The 19,694-nt window shown below is 41.1% G+C and overlaps 1 protein-coding gene across 7 annotated transcripts in view; it reads left to right on the top strand.

The window, feature by feature from the left end:
• myripb (myosin VIIA and Rab interacting protein b) overlaps window positions 1-19,694 on the top strand; it is a 94,869-nt gene that overhangs the window by 29,666 nt on the left and 45,509 nt on the right. For all 7 annotated transcript variants that reach the window (XM_044038664.1, XM_044038654.1, XM_044038650.1 and 4 more), the window contains exon 2: window positions 11,934-12,155. In XM_044038664.1, the coding sequence (XP_043894599.1) occupies window positions 11,934-12,155 (222 nt within the window). The remainder of the gene's footprint in view (window positions 1-11,933; window positions 12,156-19,694) is intronic.

Below are 19,694 nucleotides of genomic sequence, written 5' to 3'. Positions count from 1 at the left end.
ACTTGGAAGTCATGCGTTCATGTTGCAGGAACGGTCCAGGTACCATTCAATCAACCTCTGCTTCAGCCACACCTGACAAACTGTAATAAATCTCCTCCCCCACCCCCTTTCACTATCTATTTTGCCCTCTATCCCAGCTGTTACATGAAAATCAAGGTGATGAAAGCAAGGACAAAGTATGTGCATTTATAAAGCTTTTACACTCTCTGTTTCTATGTTTCCCTCTAACTCCCAGAGGCTTTACTCTGCAAATGTTTTGCCTGTGTGAGAGCACATGCATTGAATTGGTGGCCTTATTGTCCATGTTTTTGTCTAAGTGCAAGATTACACGTAGGCCTTTCTCTCTCTCCCTCTCCCTCCCTCTCTCTCTCTCTCTCTCTCTCTCTCTCTCTCCCTCTCTCTCTCTCTGCTGCGGTGTCCATCTAAGAAAAAAAGAAAGGAAAACAATCTCTGGAAATGAAAGTGAGTAGCTTGAAAGGACACGACCACAGTGGCCAGGGCCCCCTCTGGTGTAAAGCTGCCCAGATATCATAAATAGAATACAGTTTGTGTGTGTGTGTGTGTGTGTGTGTGGGCTGAGGTAATTGTATTTAAGTGTGGGTTTTCAAAGGGCACTTGAACATTAAGAGAGTTCAGCAACCATTATAAGAAAGCTTTGGTACAAGGTTAAAGCTGTGGTACTTTTGTGCAAAATGTATCAGATGCTGAATGAGTCCACACTCTCATATTATTTGTCAATCCAATCAAATATATTCAGTCCTCTGCTTTTCAAATTATATACTTCTTAAAAAGCTGAAAACTTGAAAAAGGTGCATGTTGATGGCGTGGGTTTGACTGAGAATATGAAACCAATTCAAGCACCGTTTTTGTTTCTTTTCCACGTGATGGATAAATATAAAAGTGTAAATAAAGGTATTGCTTTTTGGTTTCTTTGTATCTTGCAGGTTGAAATGTGCTAAATCAAGTTCACAGTGCTTGGAATGCACAGTGTGAGTGCCTCAGTTATATTGATACTATCGATTTGCCCACCTGCACCTTGCACTGTATTACCATAAAGCCACTGTGCGTGTCTGCAGGAAGTGCATTAGATTTGTTAGTTTTGTATCAGCGCTGATCTGTTGGCAAACAGGGCTTCATGGATGATCAGTGGCTCTCCTTTTTTTGTTGTTTTTTTCCTCTTCATCTTTATCTTCCCACTGTGTTGCTTTAATTGCACCCTCATCATAAATAACCAATTGGAAAATATGCTTTTGCGGTTTAATTGAGGGACTCACTGATGCTCAGATCAAAAATGCAATGCTGTAACAAACACCCACCTTTTTCAGGCTGCGATCAATAACTTGATTTCCTCAGCTGGTACTATATTCTCCCTTGTCTTTACCTAAATCACCTCTGACAAATAGCTGCTTTCCCGGACCCTGAAAATGACTCACAGGGGTGGATGTCACACAGCCATCAATCACTCCGCAGATGTGTGTGTGTGTGTGTGTGTGTGTGTGCTTCTTCAGGACCTTTGGTGGTATAAGCACTGACTTTTCCAGGACCAGTCGTGTTCATGGTTACCAAAGCCTGGTCCTAATGAGGCAGAACCTGAGGCTCTAGTTAAAGATTAAGATATCAATTGGGTTAGGCTAAAGATGCTGATGGAACTGTGAATTAATTAATAATAAAGTTTCATAAATAATGACCACACTATGTCATCAGAGACCAATTAAAATACTGGCTCCACTGAAAACAATGGTGCAGCCAGTTTATTTGCAGTTTAAATTTGAATTTAAAATACTCTTATGTTACGGTTGTGTTTTTTGTTGTGGTAAACATGTAGTTCCATACATTATCTTAGCCCCTTTAAGGTTAAAAAAGGCCCTAAGTGGTTTTTGTTAATGGTTAGCGATAAGATTGTGACAAGGCTGCCCAAATGATGGATGGAAATCAATGCAGTGTCTTAACAGGAATAGCTGCACAAAAGCTGTGTGTTTGCTGTGTGTGTGTGTGTGTGTGTGTGTGTGTGTGTGTGTTTGTGTGTGTGTGTGTGTGTGAGTGTGAGATTCTGTCACTGTATCTTTGTATGTGGAGTCACCGTGTCCTCCCACATGCTGTTGAAGCCATGTGTAAAGGATTAATTTGATAAGTGTGCGTTTGTGTGCACACAGTGTGTGAGGTATGATGTAACAAACATCATATCTGTCAGATGTGATGCACTTCTCTCTCATATATATATATATATATATATGTATATATATATATATATGTATATGTATATATGTATATGTATATATGTATAGTAGTACAGCAGGGAAGATGTGGGGCTCCATCAGTGTCTAATGGGATTGAGGAGTCCTGGTCAGCCTGGAGCCTCCATTAAATCAGAGCCAGCAAAACCCAAACCCAGTTCCCCTGTAATTGAACTGGCATCGCCAAAAATAACTCCCTCCTCTCTTCCACTTAGTTTGACCCTAATTATTTCTCCCTGTCTGTCTTTTCTCCCCTACTTCATTCCTCTTTATTTTTTCCCCTGCAAGCAGCTCTCTTTCCATCACGGGGGAATTGGAGCATTGTTCTTCTGTAGCCTTGTGTCTTTGTTCCCACAGAAATAGCCACTTGTTCCCTGGCGGATGTCCCTTAATACAGAGCAGCACATCCTTTATAAACCTGGCAGTCTTAGTCCATGCTTAAAACCACAACACTGTTGTTTAATTACAAGCTCATATTGCACATATTTGGATTATGTTTTTGAGAAACATTGTGTTTGAGTTCCAAAAATGAGTAGGTATGAAAATACACCAAAATATGGAAATTCATTTGAAATGGCCTTGAGTTGTAGTGACTGAAGCTGCAACACATAAAAACATGGGAATGTGGATCCAAAGAATGTATTAGTGTAACTGCTGCCTGACTCCGCTGTCTAGACAATTTGCAGCATATTGCTGCCTGTTATTGTTCCCTTATTGCAGCATAACAAAAGATTGACTCTGCCCTATTCAGTACAAACATTTCATTCCGCCCTCACTGGTGTTGAATATGTGCTCAGATGTTGCCAATTCCCCCTTTCTCTCCCTCTCTCTTTTCCTCCCTCGCTTAACATCTTTTGGTGTGGCTGACAATTACAAAGCTGCCTTCATGGTACATTGGATTCAATATTCCTGCGTGAGTAGAGATTATTCACCCGATGTTTGGGCTACAGCCGATTATCTGTAACAGCCGGAGATGTGCGGTCAAGGAGGAAAAGTTAGCATGACCCAGATTTTTTCATGAGTTCTGTGCATCGTGCAGTTTGCAGCAACATTTTTAATTTGATATATAAATATATATATATATATATATAAAATGCTTTAACTCATGTCACCACCTTGCTGCTTGGGTAATCTAAATTCCCCGACAACCCTAAGACATGCAGCTCAAGGTGACTGTCAACTCTAAATTAGAACAGTCCCTTTTCCTGAAAATTAAGTTTGAACAAAATATTATGTAACAAGATATTTTCTTCAGAGAAATGTGGATTTTGTCCCTTGCCACACACACAGCTAACAGCTATCTATGGTGTAGAACCCAAAATACATCCATACACCACATTTCAAGGTCTACCTTACTTGTGTTTCCAAGCAAAATATAATATAAGGCCAAAGTTGTGCTCACAGCGCCCTCTGCTGGACCATGGAATAATTACATCAGACAGTCTGCTGTGCTTCTGGGCCTCCCAGTTATCCCAATGTTGCTTATAGAGTGACGGCACTACTCTATATTGCTCATAGAAGTGAGTGGGAGCATGAATGGTTGTTTATTTCTCAGCCCAATGAAAGAAAAGCGAACCTCTCTATGGCACATGGTGGTCATGGTGTAACCCTAAATGGATAAGCAACATGGTTAATAAATATCCTGCAAGCTGGCTTTATTTGCTTTTTGACCTTAACTTCTTCTACTTCAGAAGTATGGGTGAATGCATCTGGATTCTTAACAACGAACTTTGTCATATCAACGTCAAAGTCCTGTCCTGTTGTCTCCTCTCTTTAATCCAGGGCATTGCTGCACCTCGGAGAAAAGAAGATTAAATTGAATACAAATGGCTTTTTTCCGCTGGTTGGTCAATAATCACCTTTGGGAGATAAACAATATCCATGTCATTCTCCTGCATTTTTTTCCCACAGAGTTGCAATGCAAGCTGAGTATTCTGAGTGGAAATACTATCAGCGTAGAGCACACACATTTGACTTGGACAGTTTCCCAAAGTGAGGGTTCATTATTGCCCTGTTGGATAATTGTCACCAGCCAAAGTTAGCTCAGAGCAAATGCCCCATCGCCCCGTGGCTTTGTTTCAGCTCAGAGGTTCACACAGAGGAGAGGAGATGGGTAAAAGGAAGAATAAAGAAGCTTAGGACGCTGTGTTTGGAGCTCAGTGGAGGAGATACAGTTGGAGAGTGTATAAGACACAGACATGTGCACTGACAGCCTTGGACCGAGGGTGTTACATTTTTAAAAGTATAGAGAAGGGTAGAAGACTGAAGTTAGAAGATTGAGAAATAAGTGTGGCATTATCTTAAACCACTGCTCTGCCTGGAAGCTGTTTGTAATTGATTCATATATCTGACTTTGCTATAAAGCAAAGCTGGCATTAAAAAAGTCATGCTGGTCATATAAATATTAACACTCATGCTGCAGCTGCATAAACATCGTTACCTCTTGAGTTTCTAAAGTGAGGGACTTTCTCAAAGTGGAACGCATCACCTGTGTGAGAATACTGTCATGAATGCTCCACAGATAAATCAATTCATCTGAACGTGGAGTTAAATGGCATATGCACTTACTATATATCATGTTAGGTGAAGTGAATCAATTGAAAAATCTAATAATCCTCCTCTTCTGCCGCCTTTCCTCTGGCATTCATCAAAATAGACCAAGCCCAAGTTTTCCCATCAGGAGTTCACCTTTTATCACGGAATAGTCCAGTGTGCCCATGTGTCTTTAGTATGTGTGTGCATGTCTGCGGTCATCCACTCATGGTCGCAAACCTGCATTATGTAGACGATGTGTGTGTTTACTAACATGCCTCTTAGCTCAATGGGTTGGAAAAGCCTGCAGGGCGGACGTGATGCGTGTGAAGAGACGGCGTGGGTCCATATGTGCACTTGGTGATGCTGTGGAAAATCTCCACATGCACACAGACTCAAACATACTGTATAGTTGGTCCGTAAGTCTTCTCACCACTTTATCCTCCACATGCATCCTCCTCCGCATCAGGACGTCATAACCCATTCACGCTGGTCAAAGACAAAAAACAACCTGAGGTTTGACACAGTGGAAAAACACACCACAGAACAGAACAACCACTGGCAATGAGAATCGTGTTAATACTCCCTTTCAGTGGGTTCATCCGCGTTCACGAATCCCCGGTATACCCACCAATTTTAGTGTGAAAGTAAAAACTGAGTAAACTGAGAAAGGAGGCAGAGCTTCAACTGATGGCAGCCTCATGTCACCCTCTTCTGCGTCTCACATACACCACCTGCAGAATGAGATGGGAGAAGTTTAAAGAACATTAATGGGGGGAAAAAAGACATAGTGCCGTGAGAAAGGACAGCCAGACTGTTTTCTTTTTATTCGTGCAGCCCATGAATAAATCACACCAAGGCCTCCGCTGAAAAATGAACATGATTGATAATGTATGTGGGGGGAAAAAAGACATAGTGCCGTGAGAAAGGACAGCCAGACTGTTTTCTTTTTATTCGTGCAGCCCATGAATAAATCACACCAAGGCCTCCGCTGAAAAATGAACATGATTGATAATGTATGTTTTAAATTGGATAGTCCTCGAAATACAAAGAGGTTTGTGTTGTGTTTGTTTTTAAATTTGAGTTTTATACCTGTGAAGTATAGAAATTTAAAGTTTCCACAACCCAAAGACAAATGGACTGAGGAGCCCATCGCTCATAGTCACAATATTGATGTCAGTTGATCACGTCTGTGCAGACAATAAAATTGTCAATGACAACTGGATGTATAGCTGTTAAATTAATGTTGATACCAAAAACTGTAATACACTTGCGTGACCTTTCCTCGAGAAATGGATGAAACTTATGTTAAAACAACTATTAGATGGATGACATTGATTTTGATTCACTCCCTGAATTTGAATAATTTAAACAATTCTAATTCCGATTTTAGCGCCGTCATAAATTATTTTCAACATCTTTAAAAACGAACATAATTCCCATCAGCCTCAGTTGCACTCTGAGCTTTCTTCTAATGAGCAAATGTTCACATAATACACCAAAGCGTAAAGACCACGGGCTATCTGTAATTAATTTATTGATCGCTGAAGGGAATCTCGGTCTCTTTACTGCCTACTGGTTTTGAGCTTTCATGGTTTTAATTGCAGATGTTGTTTTGTGTGTTTGCTGATGAATGTGCACACGGTAATTCAGAATTATGTGTCATTAATCCTCAAATCCGACTGACCCTGCTCTTTCGCTCGGGTCATTATTAAATCAAAGTGAACCAGATGTTGAAGTCAATAACCTGCAGTGTGCAAGAGTGGAGGGATCCTCTGGATGTAAACCACAGTTGACATGCTTTGATGATTATGTATCTCCTTTTAAATCATTCATCTTCTTGAGCTGTCTTCAGATGGAGCACTGGTCGGGGAAATTTACCAACCGTCTCATCTGTCATCACAGAGACACTTGCTGTGATTTTCTGACCAAAGTCTGTGGGGCGGGGGGGAATAGTACATTGTTGATACCCTCTCAGAGTCTCCACTAAACCTATACCTGCATGCTGTGAGACAACACTGCTAACTCCTGCAACAGCATGGAGCCTTTCTCGGTTTATTTTATCACTATTAATATTAATTTATTATCTTTAGCAGCATTTTATGCTAATGAGAGGAATATCATCTCGTCTCTCCAGCCTCCCCACACCTGTGACTCAATCAACAGCTTAGTTATCTGAGCATCAGAAACACTTTGCCTGGAAATTTATGACCCAGTTCCCAGGCTGCCACTGCATTGCAGAGGAGAAAGAGGGTTGAGGTTGTCTACAGTCGGGCTCTCCGCTCTCTGTTGGATGTTGTTGTTTAAGCTGGATGACTGTGGCACTTGTCTGCACCTAGCTGGGGCTCAAATGCAAATTTGTGCATCAGTTGAGCCATAATTTCTTAATCTCTTTTTTAATTTCTTTTTTTTCTCTCTCTTGAGGAAAATAAAACTGAATACATTTCAATACAAACAGAGACGATATAAATGCATACACACCAAACAAGCCACGTTAATAAATAAAATCAGATTGAAGACCAGCAGATTTAAATGACACACCCACACTCTTATCTACACACATGTGGGAAGGCAAGATCTTAACACGTTCAAATACAAGTACCTTAAGCACTTGGAAAGCCCACAATCAATTCACAATTACCTAAGTGCATTTAGCTACTGTACGCTTGAAAATGCACATCGACCCAGATAAATAAATGCAATCACAGAGACACTCAACACACACACGCGGGTTTGCGCTTCTTCTTCTTCTTCTTAACCATAACCAGTTAATATCTAACCCTAACCTTGGCCCTAAACTTAACCAGCTCCTCTGTTCTGTATACATTATTGGTGTACTGGTAAACAGTAGATGCTGCTGAAATGGCACTTTAATTGACCCTCAATATTTTTCAATAGCTAGTTTCATATACTACTCTGGGGTTATTTGCAGTCTTGTATAAAGTATCTTACCAAAAAATGTCTTTGGTAGAAGTTGAAGTCACAATTTAAAAAATCTATATTGCCGTGTGTATTCAAATAACTAGATTTACTACAAATGCCAAACTAGGTCTCATGAACCTACATACACTGCCTAGTAGTGTACAGTATATTGGTTTTGAAAGCTGTGAGTAATACATCAATTTTAAAAATAAAACTGCACTTGTTTTTCCTTGTGAAGCCGTGGCTGCAACTGGACCTCAAAACAAGATTATCTTGATTACAAATCTGGCTGTAATATAATTCTACTTCACTCAGAAACAGGACTCAGCCTGCGTCAGCAGCAGGAGAATTGTGGGTGGGGGTGGGGGGGTCTAATAGATCTTCAGCATGAACGATATTTAACATTTGACAGGCTTTCAGAAATACATTGCACATCATTAAATCCAGATATTGTTCCGTTGTCCTGTTGTTAAATTACAAAATAAAGTGGTTTTTGCTGACTCTGCTTTAACCCTCAGTTCATATACACTGCAGTGAGTCATTTGCATAATCAATAGTTTTTAATTGAAGAGTTTGTTTTCTTGTAAACTTTGAGTATACAGCACACAAAGTCCTTTGAGTGCACGGCGTACAATTTATCCAGAGCGGTGCCAATAGATCACTGTGGCATTAATGCCAGACTCGAGTAATCAATGGTCTGATAAACATGATAGATTTCGTATCAAGGCTAAATATGTGGCCCCTGGAGCCTGTTTTTAAGGTTTTTAAAAGCCTTTATTTTGGAGTCAACCTGACACCGTGTTATTGTGTAGCATTAGTGGCGACACAGGAGAGAGAAAACTGGCTTTGATCACAGGTGAAAATAAAGCTTTGTCCCAATTTTCTCATCTGCCAATGTTGTTGAAACAAATTGTTGTATTATATAGGAATTCTGAACAGAAAATATTTCTAACTTTGGAATTTCAGCATTGTGCTTACTAATGTTCCATGATTCGATGACAAAATGGTCAAATCCGAAGCTGAAATTATACCACTTAATTAATTAGTCAGTACAAAGTTAGCGTGTGCAACCATTTTGACATTTAATTCTCCTTTTTTATAAGTTTCAAATATGTGCCAGTCTGCATTTCCAGCTTGAACAGTGTGAGTATTTGCTACTTTTCTCCGTTTCTTATAAATCTAATTGTGTCTAGTTGCAATGACAATGGTAATTGTAATCGACATTAAATGTTAATCTGACATAATGAGTCATTTCAATCCATTGGTGGAGATCATTTCTGCAGTTTAAGCAACAGAATTATTAAATAATTCATTAAAAGACATCATCATCATCATCATCATCATCCTCATCATCATCATCAAACTACTCAATTACAGTTCACGGGAATCAGAAAAAATTGGTTTAATTCGGAGGTTAATCTTGTTGCAGTGAGAGCATGAATATGAAGTCGCTCACATTCGTTATTTCAATTACCTGATAACCAGGTTCTCCACAGCAGCAATGCTTTGCAGGGTTATATCACTAGCAAGGTGTGTGAGTGAGGCTGCTGCTGCTGCTCCCCCGCTGTATAATTATTCAATAATTTAATTTCATAGTCATTCTTGAAGCCTTTGATCGTCTTATATGCTCCTCATCAGCAGCTGAGCTATTTTTTCTTCACTGTAGATGTTTCATGTATAACGTTTGTATGCACTTTTGTCAGCCACGTAGAAATAGTTGACCTTGTCGATCCTCCGCTTAGTCGCTGATCTTAATGTAGCATAAAGTTACACACTGCAAAGATTTTTCCACTCTAACGCTGATTAGTTATGATTGAATATGATTAGATTAGATTTTATTGATTCCACGCTGGGGAAATTCACTCGTTCCGGCAGCAAATGGGTCAGAAGTAACAAAATACAAAAACTACTGCAATAATATACTAAAATAAGCATTAGAAACATATGAGGATAAAAAAATACTAATGCAGAAGTGGATGTCGAATGAGCAATACGAGAAATATGAAAATATGCAGTTAAAGTTTTGTATTCTCTATTGATTTTAACTCAGTCCGACTTAACCATATAAAGGCTTGTTAACACTGCACATTCATGTAATGGGAAAAACCACATTACCTCTTGAGAGGAGAGCAACTCGTGATCTTTCTTGTGGGCTAATTGCCCCGCAGCACGCCGCAGGTGTATGTGCAGACACTCTGTCCGTCAATAGCGGAGATGTGAGTTAATTAGAGGGGACATCGGGCATGACGAGGCACCGTTGTCTGTGGATATAACTGTGTGTTTAATTAAATGGCTGGAGTGAGCCATTGTCTAACCGGGCTGTTCATTAAAACCGAATCACACACACACACAGAGGGGAAAAGGGTGGATCCTGAAGTCACAGATAAATGTGCCGTCCACTGAGCATGTGTGCATTGCTCTGTTTTGCATATAGTATTTGTTTCAGGTCTTTTTTTGGAAACAGATGCTGCAGCTTGAATAAAAAGAGAGGTTATTTTATTTAAATAAATTTGACCGAAGGCCACCACTTCCCAGCGGCTACAGAATAGCCTTGCGTGCAAATGAATGCACTTTTGATCAGGCTGGCATATATTTGTGAATATGCATATTTCTGCCCTTCAACCCCTAACACGGGCTTGCACACACACTCACGTGACACTGAGTATGAAATGGTTTGTTCATCTTGATAATATGCCGCATCTAATGATGCATATGAAAAGCAATCAGTGAAGCAGCAGTGGATCTGCTTGAGGAGCAACGTTAATAACTTTGGGCGAAGTGGGAGATTGTGATGCCCTCCTCACCCTCAGCTCCACAACAGCACGTACACACATTACACACAGGGCATTTGCAATATACAGCGTTAAGCATGTTGTATTGCGATGCATTTTAATTTTGTTGAACGTAGGAATACAGCGCACACCCTCAGACACGTTTGAGTGGAGGTCAACTGCGTTTACCACACATGGCATCTAATGTGTGTTTCTTTAGGCTGCACTCTGGCTGTGTGTGTAGCGTACAAATGAGCGCCCTAAATTATTTACACACTGCCCATTTGAGCCAAACTCACTTTCACACCCTCCACAGCAACAGCGGTTCGATCAGCGCGTAACCACAACTGCAAACGTGCATAAATGTGTTTTAAAGGGTTTTCCACCTTCATTGTACTTCACTTTAAAGCATAGCAAACGTAGTATCAGTGCAGAACATGATGTGGTCAGCACAAATCCAACAGATAAAACCCATATACATAATTTATGTCAATAAATGCTACGGATAGGACTGCTGCTTTACTGTTAAAACACAGCGATTAACAGCGTTGTCCGTCTTTTAAACAGACAATAAACTCGTCTTATTTTGTTCACAGTCCAGCGAGCAAGATAAGACTGGAGTAAAGATTTGGCTCATATATATTATCAGCTTTCATGCATTTCAGTTCTACTTCTGTCTATATTTATACTTTCCATACAGACAGTTTACCTGCGGGCAACTGAAGCTCAACGTGACTGATCAAAGTAGAAACAGGAAGCAAACAGTGCTTACAGCCATACATATATATATTTCCCCCCCTCTTCAACAGAGTCTGCATATTCACATCGTTCTCCGAGGCGATCGAATCATCCAGACCACGCTGCTCTGTCGTCCTCCCTCACTGTGGGAGCTTTAAACTGTCGTTTTTGGACTGGAGCCCAAACAGCTCTGCTGGACACTGCGTTTGACCTTTAACTTTACCCGGCTTATGTCAATTTTTAGTCATTATACTCCTCCCCTTAATGAAGAATGAATGTGTTTTCGGTGGAAGACGCGGGAGATGAGATGTGCACGCCGTCCTCTTCCTCGGCTGTGTTGTGACTGATGTGGGCAAACAAGGCATGGACAGGTCCTCCCAAATTGAAATGCCAGCTATCACATTCATTCCACAGAATTAGTGGAAGAGAGATATAGAGAGACAGAGAGGGGGAGAGAAGCGTGGCATCAGGACGGGTTTTCACCAAACCCATGACCCCGTCTGTCCTCCTTTTATTACCACCCCCCCACCACCTCCTTATTTGAATTTTTCATTTGCTACAGCCTCTTCAATTATTCCACATCAATGTTCGCCACCGTTTTCACATTTCTACCTCTCGACCAGGCGCTCACCAGCATTCCGCTCTGCCTCCCCCTCCTTCCCCTGACTCTCTCCCTCTCTCTCTCTCTCTCTCTCTCTCTCTCTCTCTCTCTCTCTCTCTCTCTCCCCCCTTTCAGTGAGATGAAGCAGGAGCTGGCGGAGGAGGGCAGCAGATGCTCCATCCTCTCCAAGCAGCACCGTTTCAACGAGCACTGCTGTATCCGCTGCTGCGCGCCCTTCACCTTTCTGCTCAACCCCAAGCGTCTGTGCCTGGACTGTCAGTACAACGTCTGCAAGAACTGCTGCGCCTACGACAAGAGGGACAAAGCCTGGCTCTGCTCCGTGTGCCAGAAGGGCAGGTTAGTGTTTTCACACACACACAGTTGGGAGACAAGTGTAGTAAGAGAGAAATGAATGGGGACGGGAGATACAGTCGAAACTCTGAATTGGTTGATTGAAGGAAAATAATCAGTTACTAAATTCAACATTTTATATATCGATGGGCTTTTTTTGTATTTAAAACAGGTTTTCAGCTTCTTAAATGTGAATATTCTCTGGCTTCTTTGCTCTATATCGCAACAAAATCATTAAAACTGAATCATTATGGTTTGTGGACACTATTATTTCTATGTTTGGGAGACACTGATTAACATTTTTCAACATTTAATGGACCAAAAGATTGCTCAATTCATTGAGAAAATAAACGGCAGCAGCCCGGGAGGGAAATAAAAAATGGGTGGAAAGAAGGGAAGGGAAGAAATTGAGAGCAGTGTGTGGGGAGTAGACCGGAGGAGACAGATGTGAGGGGGAAAGAGTGAATGAGTGACTTTGACAGAGTCAATGCTGCGAGGATGAATGTACTGACGGGTGTTTTTAAGGATTCCAACTCGTTTTCCCTGACTTTTTAAGATCGATGCTGGCTGCACAGCAAAGGAGGGAGAAGATATGGGTCCAATAAGAGGAGGCAGTAATGAAAAGGGCGTATAGAGGATGGGAAGAAATTGAGGGAACATATATGTACACGAGTGAAGGGAAGATGAATAATAAAGCATGTGCCAGTTTTTATTTTCTCCAAGCACCTCTGGGAAATGTTTGTTTACTTGATATTTCAACCTGCTTGTTTCAAGTCCCCTGGACACATGTCTGCTTCAAAAGTAAACATTACCATTTTAAGAATATGAGAGCATTACATCTATGATTTGTAGAATGAGAGAATACAATCCGGGGAGTGGAAGAGGCAGGGGAATGTGCTAGTGCTTGTTGTATTTGCAAATGAGCTCTGTTGTGTGTGCATACATGCGTGTGGCTGCTCAGGCTGCTTATGCATGCATGTCTGTCCAAAGCCCTGGGAATTGTTCTAGTGCTCCCGACTCACCATTGGATGAATATTAAGCTTTCTCTGTCTGAACAGCGAGTGTGGAGTGTTTTAAATACTGTGGTTCTGGAGTGTTTGAGGATTAATGACTCAATTAATTGACAGATTTGAATCTTGGATATGCAAATATTTTAAAAGCTATTGAAATCGCAAAATGATAGTACAATACTCGACAGGTCAATTTCTTTGCTTTGGTGTGATATTTAATGATGAAAATGCAGGTGTGAATGGAGGCAAACACACGACTGACATAGCAGTTCAAAAATGTGTCCCCACCACTTGGCCTTGTTTTCCCCCCCCATCACCCGCCACTAGTCTTTCTCTCTTTCTGTCTGTCATTGATTTTCGCTGCATGTTGTTTTGAGTTAGACCCGCTGCCTTGAGTCCTGGTGAGGAGACAGGAGTGGGGAGGAGGTGGGAGGTGTGGGAGCGGGAGAAAGTGTGGAGAGTCGGAGGAGGAGGGAGAAAAGGGATGATGGCAGTCAACAGAGGTAGCGAGGTTTGCATCGATCCCCAGCTTGCCCATCCCTCCACTTCTTCGCCTGTGTGTATCTCTGCCTGGGGCTCTGTAATGTTCTCATTAGGGGTTTAGACTGAGTCACAGATGGGCCTGGTGTCACTATACTGCTGAATAACAGCCATGTTTAAATATATCATTTTTTATTAGTGTATTAAACAGAGCCGACTCTGGGTTGAGCATGAATTTCTATCTCTCTTGGTGGAGTTGTGTCCTGGAATGATTGTTACATACAGCTTCCACACGAGAATTATTTTTATAAAATAAATAAAAAATAAATGCAATAGCTGGAGTGCATAATTGCTGGATGCCTAATTGTTGGGAAATAACTTCAGTCGGGAGAAATGCAGTTCTATTTAGAGAGGAGTCTTTGTGCCGCACATCTTTTTCTTCGTTAATGGCCTTGTGGTGGAGAATACATGAAATGAAATCACAAGTGGGAACATTTCAGTTCTCATACCACATCATCTTCTTTTTGTGTGTGTCGGTTTCCTTTGTGCCATTTTTTTGAACCGTTAACTGTACTTGAGACTCCATTGAGCGCTTTGTTAGTGAACATAACCATGATGCTGTGTCTCAGTGTTGATCTTATAAGAAGAGAGAATACGTAACGATATAGCCGCTTTGTCGAAACACTTCTCCAGTAGAGCTGAAACGATGAATCGATGTATCGATTACTAATCGATTACTAAATTAATCGACAACTATTTTGATAATTAATCGGTTTGAAGCTTTTTTCATGATTAAAACAAGATTTCCATTGTTTAAGCTTCTTAAATGTGAATATTTTCTTCATTTCTTTGTTCTGGATAGCAAAGAAATCATTAAAAGTTAATCATTTTGGTTTGTGGACAAAACAAACGTCATTTTTAAGGTTTTCTGATATTTTATGGACCAAGCGATTAATCGAGAGAATAATTGACATGTTAATTGATTATGAAGATAATTGTTACTTGCAGCTCTATTCTCCAGTCCTGTAAAACACATACATATGCATGTATACATGCACCAAACACAGCGTGAGTGAGTAGGACCAGCAGGACAATTTCCCTGGACTATGCTCCACAACCTCTGCTCTTTGTGAACACATACCATAATAGAGTTTAATCCTACATTTAGTTGAACATAGCAGTCAGAGCAATTTGGCAGAAACTGAAAAGTAATATTTCTCCCCCATTTTGGCTCCAAAGCCGAAGCAGTGCAAAGAATGTTAAAGGGGAGCAGGAGAAAAAAAGATGAAGGAAGATGAAGGTCAAAAGAGAAAGGGGGTGTGTGGATTTGAAGGGGTGGGGGGGGGGTGTGTATTGGACAGGGAATGGCAGAGGAGGAGAGCACCTGTCCCAGTTATCTGACAATGGAAATGACATCCAGTACGTGTTCACTCTGTAATCTCAATGTTTTCTTTAGCTGCGTTTATGTTCCCACTTGTCTTGTCTTCCTGCCTCTGTCTTTTTGTTTTCCTCGTCCCATCCTTCCTTATATTTCAGCTCTACCTCTCTCGTAGGCAACCTCCCGCCCCCCACACATATACACACCTCACCCCACTCTCAACCTGATGAAGTCTCCATTTTCCACATCACATTTACATTCGAGCTACCGCACCTCTCTGTGCTTAATCTGTGGAAATGGATTGACGGTGGCCTCCCTATATAGTCCTCATTGTATGTACACTGTGTGTGTGTGCACGTGTAGATATGTGCATGCACAAAAAGAGCAATACGCCAAAGTGACAAACTGTCCTGACCTCTTTACTGCTTTCATACTCTCATCCTAATGTATGACTGCGAGGAGATTATGGCATCTTCTGCAGAAAATACTTAACTAGGTTTATATACAAACAAACTGCATAGAGATCATGCACATGGAATCTCAATTTCATGCAGAAAACACCATTTTAATTCAGTTAAATGTATTTAATTTTTTTTTATATTGATATGACCATTGTCAAATGAGTTCATGCTATTCTGATGACATTTATCAGCGCTTCTCAGCATAGTAATATTTAGAGTACCGTAGTCACAGATGGAGGCAACATTAAGGTAGCAGAGGGAGACGGCGTATGACTGAAAACACAAAGAAGCCCTCACATTAAAGTTTCAGAAGTGAATGGATTGTATGCACTTACAATTTTGCTCAAATATAAGCCAGCTCCTTAACTTCTGGCCAGTTGTCTTTAACCGTTTAACACCTAAGCCTCAAAATTTCCCTCTTTCTTTTGCTTATTTTTACCAAAAAAAGAGTCAGAAAATGTCCTGTAAAGTGCTTTTGCCCATTTTTCCAGAATAACTTTCAATATTTGGTAGTTATTTAGTAATTAAATAGTGCATTAATGATTTAGAATGAAGAAAACCTAAAGTTTTTTTGAGGAAAAACCACCGTAGTTGTGCACAAACACCAGATGTTGCGTGTTAAATTTGAAATTGCAACAGTATGAAACATATTTAAAATAACATTTGTTTGAGCTTTTGTCTCAATGTCCAAAAACAGGACAAAAAATAGAAACTATGCACAGGCGTTTTTCCATCTCTCTCCTCTCTGGTGAGAAATACCCTGATTTGTCAGCTTCCTGCAACAGCGTGAGTGACAGTAGCGTAATAACCACAAAGCAAATGTGTGTTTGCGCAAATGTGTCATCTGCGACACGCTCTATGTTAAAGGGTTAAGGGAAAACCTTGTAAAGCAACCTTAGTGCATCAAATCGTCTAATGTTGATAAAAAAAAAACCCTGACGTTGTCTTTCAGTAGTTGCAGTAGTTAACCCTGAACGATTCAATATGGCCTAATGTAAAAAGGGCGTTTTAATTTCTGCTGAGCACGGCTGCATCCCTCTGTGCACAGCCCCCTCGAAATTCTATAATTTGTCGCTTAATATTCTTCTGCAGACACCGGCTGTAAGAATATCTCTGCATATTTGGCTGACAGCTTGCCGGAAATGGGCGGCATATAGTCAATTCTACTAGAAGAAAAAAAAAACAGTCATTCAGCAATTTAAGGGATAATCACTTCTTGCCCCGGTGCATCACTGCTGCTGCTGCTGCTGCTGCTGCATACTCACAAACATGTCAGGTCTGTTAGTATCGCTCCTCTGAGCCTGTTTCCACGTGAAGGGCGCGGCATACGAACAATGTTGCGTCATTACTGTTCATGGAGATCAAATGCAGCTTTAATTTTTCACACATGGAGGTATGTTATCGCTCTTGTGGGACGAATGGCCTTCAAACGCACAAACACTGCAGCCGCAGCTGTGACATTAACAGTCTGAGCCTAGGTCATCTCTCACACTCTCATGGCGGTGTAACTACCACAGCTGACAGACAGCTGCACACAAACAAACCTTTTAATTATGTGGTCCTTTGCGCTGATGATGCTGCTGCTGCCGTCTTCTAAAGGCCAAACAGAAGGTGGCTGGCTCGGGGGCAAACAAGCGTGTACTTGCACTCTGAAATGTAGGTGCCGGTACGTTTCGCGCGCACGCTCACAGACGCACTCGCGTTTACACATATCGCATGGATGTCACATCCGCTGACTGTCACGAGCAGCAGCTCCCGTCTCTTTCTCAGACTCTTCGCCTTGGTTTTGTTTTGTTTTTTGTACATGTGAGCATTTACAGGATGTGTGGCATCAGCAGATTGTCAGACACAAGCAGGATGTTCAGTCGAAAGGATAATCCAGGTAGTGATCACCATCATTTACAGCCAGTTCTAGTCTCATATAAGTCCTCCCTTTATATGGTCACAATTTAACTAAGTGCACATCAGCTTAGATGTGTATTCCACATACGACATAATATAACACAGAATATGTTACATACTGGCACCTCTACTCCCCCTCTTTATGGATTGAACTGATTAACATTGTTGAATTAATCTCCTGCTACTTTTTTGTTCACAAAGGTTATAATCAAATGAGGGAAAAATAGGTCCCACAACTATTCAGCCATAAAACCCCTTTACTCACGTCTGTCTGGTTGCTTCTGTCCCTTTCTTCTTGTCCCCATATTAAAGCTAAGGTCCACTATTTTATTTTTGAAAGACCGTCTTCATATCTTATTTGTTGAACTCCTCGTCACATACCGACGGCTTCAATAAATAACGTTGTTGTGGACGGAAAGGATAATAAAAGCGGGTCGTCCGTAGCCCTTACAGTACTTCTTCGTTTAATCCTGAGTGCATGTAATGATTGGTTGGCATATAAGCAGGGTGTGCGCAGCGGAAGCCAACATTTTGGTTTTCGCAGCTGGTGTTTAATAAGAGGGCCGACAGCGTGGACTCTGAGACTCCTGAGTGATCTTATCACAGACAGATCACGCTACAGTACAGTCCGGCCCTGAACGTGTCCTCAGATCCGATCACAAGATCCACATTCTGAGGTGGTTTGAAGGACAAACGTGGTCACGTATCTGAGCTGCATGAAGATGATTTAGAGACCGTCTTCTCAGTTGACATTGTCTGACCAGTGGCCCTTTATTTATATTATTTATTTATTTTTTAATCTAATCAACGCTCAAAAGTTAATGAAGTTGTAGCCACTGCTGCGATATGGTTTTATTTTTCTCTGTTGCAAACACAGGCTTGCACACCTCATGTTCAAGAATTCTGTTTGACTTTGAGGTTTGAGTGGATGATATGTGTTCCTATATTAATTTGAATATATTAGCATTTACCCAGAGGAGCAGTAGACTGTGTGTGTTTAAGAAAACGCCATTGTTCTAAACTCTGTGAACCTCGTCTGCTGCTGCTGCTGCGAGACAAGCACCTGCAGGTATAGGAGGTGCACAGAGTCTCAGTGTTTTCTTTTTCTGTCCTCCTTGCGGGGGGGTATTTTTATCAGTGTACAGGAGGGATGTGCCCTACAGTATCAGGCTGCAGATTAAATGCGTGTGTGCCTGTGTGTGTATGTACTGTCACTGGCTTTTTAGTTTTCAGAAGACATTTACATTTCTGTGTCCTTTGCTGCTCTTTGCTCCATTTTCTGTTAGGGTTTTAGTAGCTGCAAGGAAAAATGGATCGTAGAAGCTTCTTTTTATGCATTTTTTTCTCCATGATGCTCTCATTTGTCATAAGGCTGTGCTGTTATAATTTGCAGCGTGGCATTGTTACATTATTACCCTAAGACAACACTCCTAGCTAATAATGTGATTAGCAGTTGAATCTTTTGATAATAATGTCTTAATATTAAAAAAAGTCAGTAATTTTTTGAGAATAAAGTTGTAATTTCACGAGCAGAAAGTCTTAATATTATGAGATTCTTTTTTATCATTATCTAATGTATTATTATTATTATAAAAAGCATGATGCAAATGCAGATATAACCAGCGATAACCTTGCAGTCGACCACCACGAGCCAAAAGAGATGATTTCCTCCAAGTCTGTGTGATTCTTTCTTCCAAACAAACTCCGTGTCTTGCACAATCTTTTCAAAGTCCTGATGCTAAAGATAATCTGGTGCTGATGCGACAAAAAGATTAAAATGGAACTTCACGAAATGCTCCGTGTTCCTCATCTTGACGCAGGTCGCAGCTGATCGTCTGAGATTTAGCTTGAATAATAATGACGACTTTGTTCTTGAATACCCCGTCGTACTACAGTATGAGAGCAAACATGCTCGGGGTTTTATAAAGAGCGATTTCTTTCTAAAGAGCGCAGAGTGTTGGTGTGTCTGAACATGAACCACGCTTCCAGCAAGCGCTTCATGTATTCAGCTCGAAGAACGCATGAGAGTCGCAGGTGCAGCAGGGAGAAGCCACCAATCACTCCATCTCCTTCCGTCCCCACTTCTCGACATCCTTCTCTCGTGTCCTTGTCTCAAAGCCCAGCTGACACTGAAGCCAGCAGTTGGTCGTAATTCTTGATGGTGATTTGCACTTTATAGACAGTCAGACGTGGCAGCGGACGCAAATGGAGGATCTTGCGCACACACACACACACACACACACACACACACACAGACCACAGTGGTGAGTTAGGTACAGGCATCTCCAGGTGGTCCAGAGTTAAACCTAAACCA

Source organism: Solea senegalensis, linkage group LG1, assembly GCF_019176455.1.
Source record: "Solea senegalensis isolate Sse05_10M linkage group LG1, IFAPA_SoseM_1, whole genome shotgun sequence".
In the NCBI taxonomy this organism is placed as follows: domain Eukaryota; kingdom Metazoa; phylum Chordata; class Actinopteri; order Pleuronectiformes; family Soleidae; genus Solea; species Solea senegalensis.
Note: the sequence above shows the minus strand (reverse complement) of the source record. Positions and strands in the feature narration are given on the sequence as shown.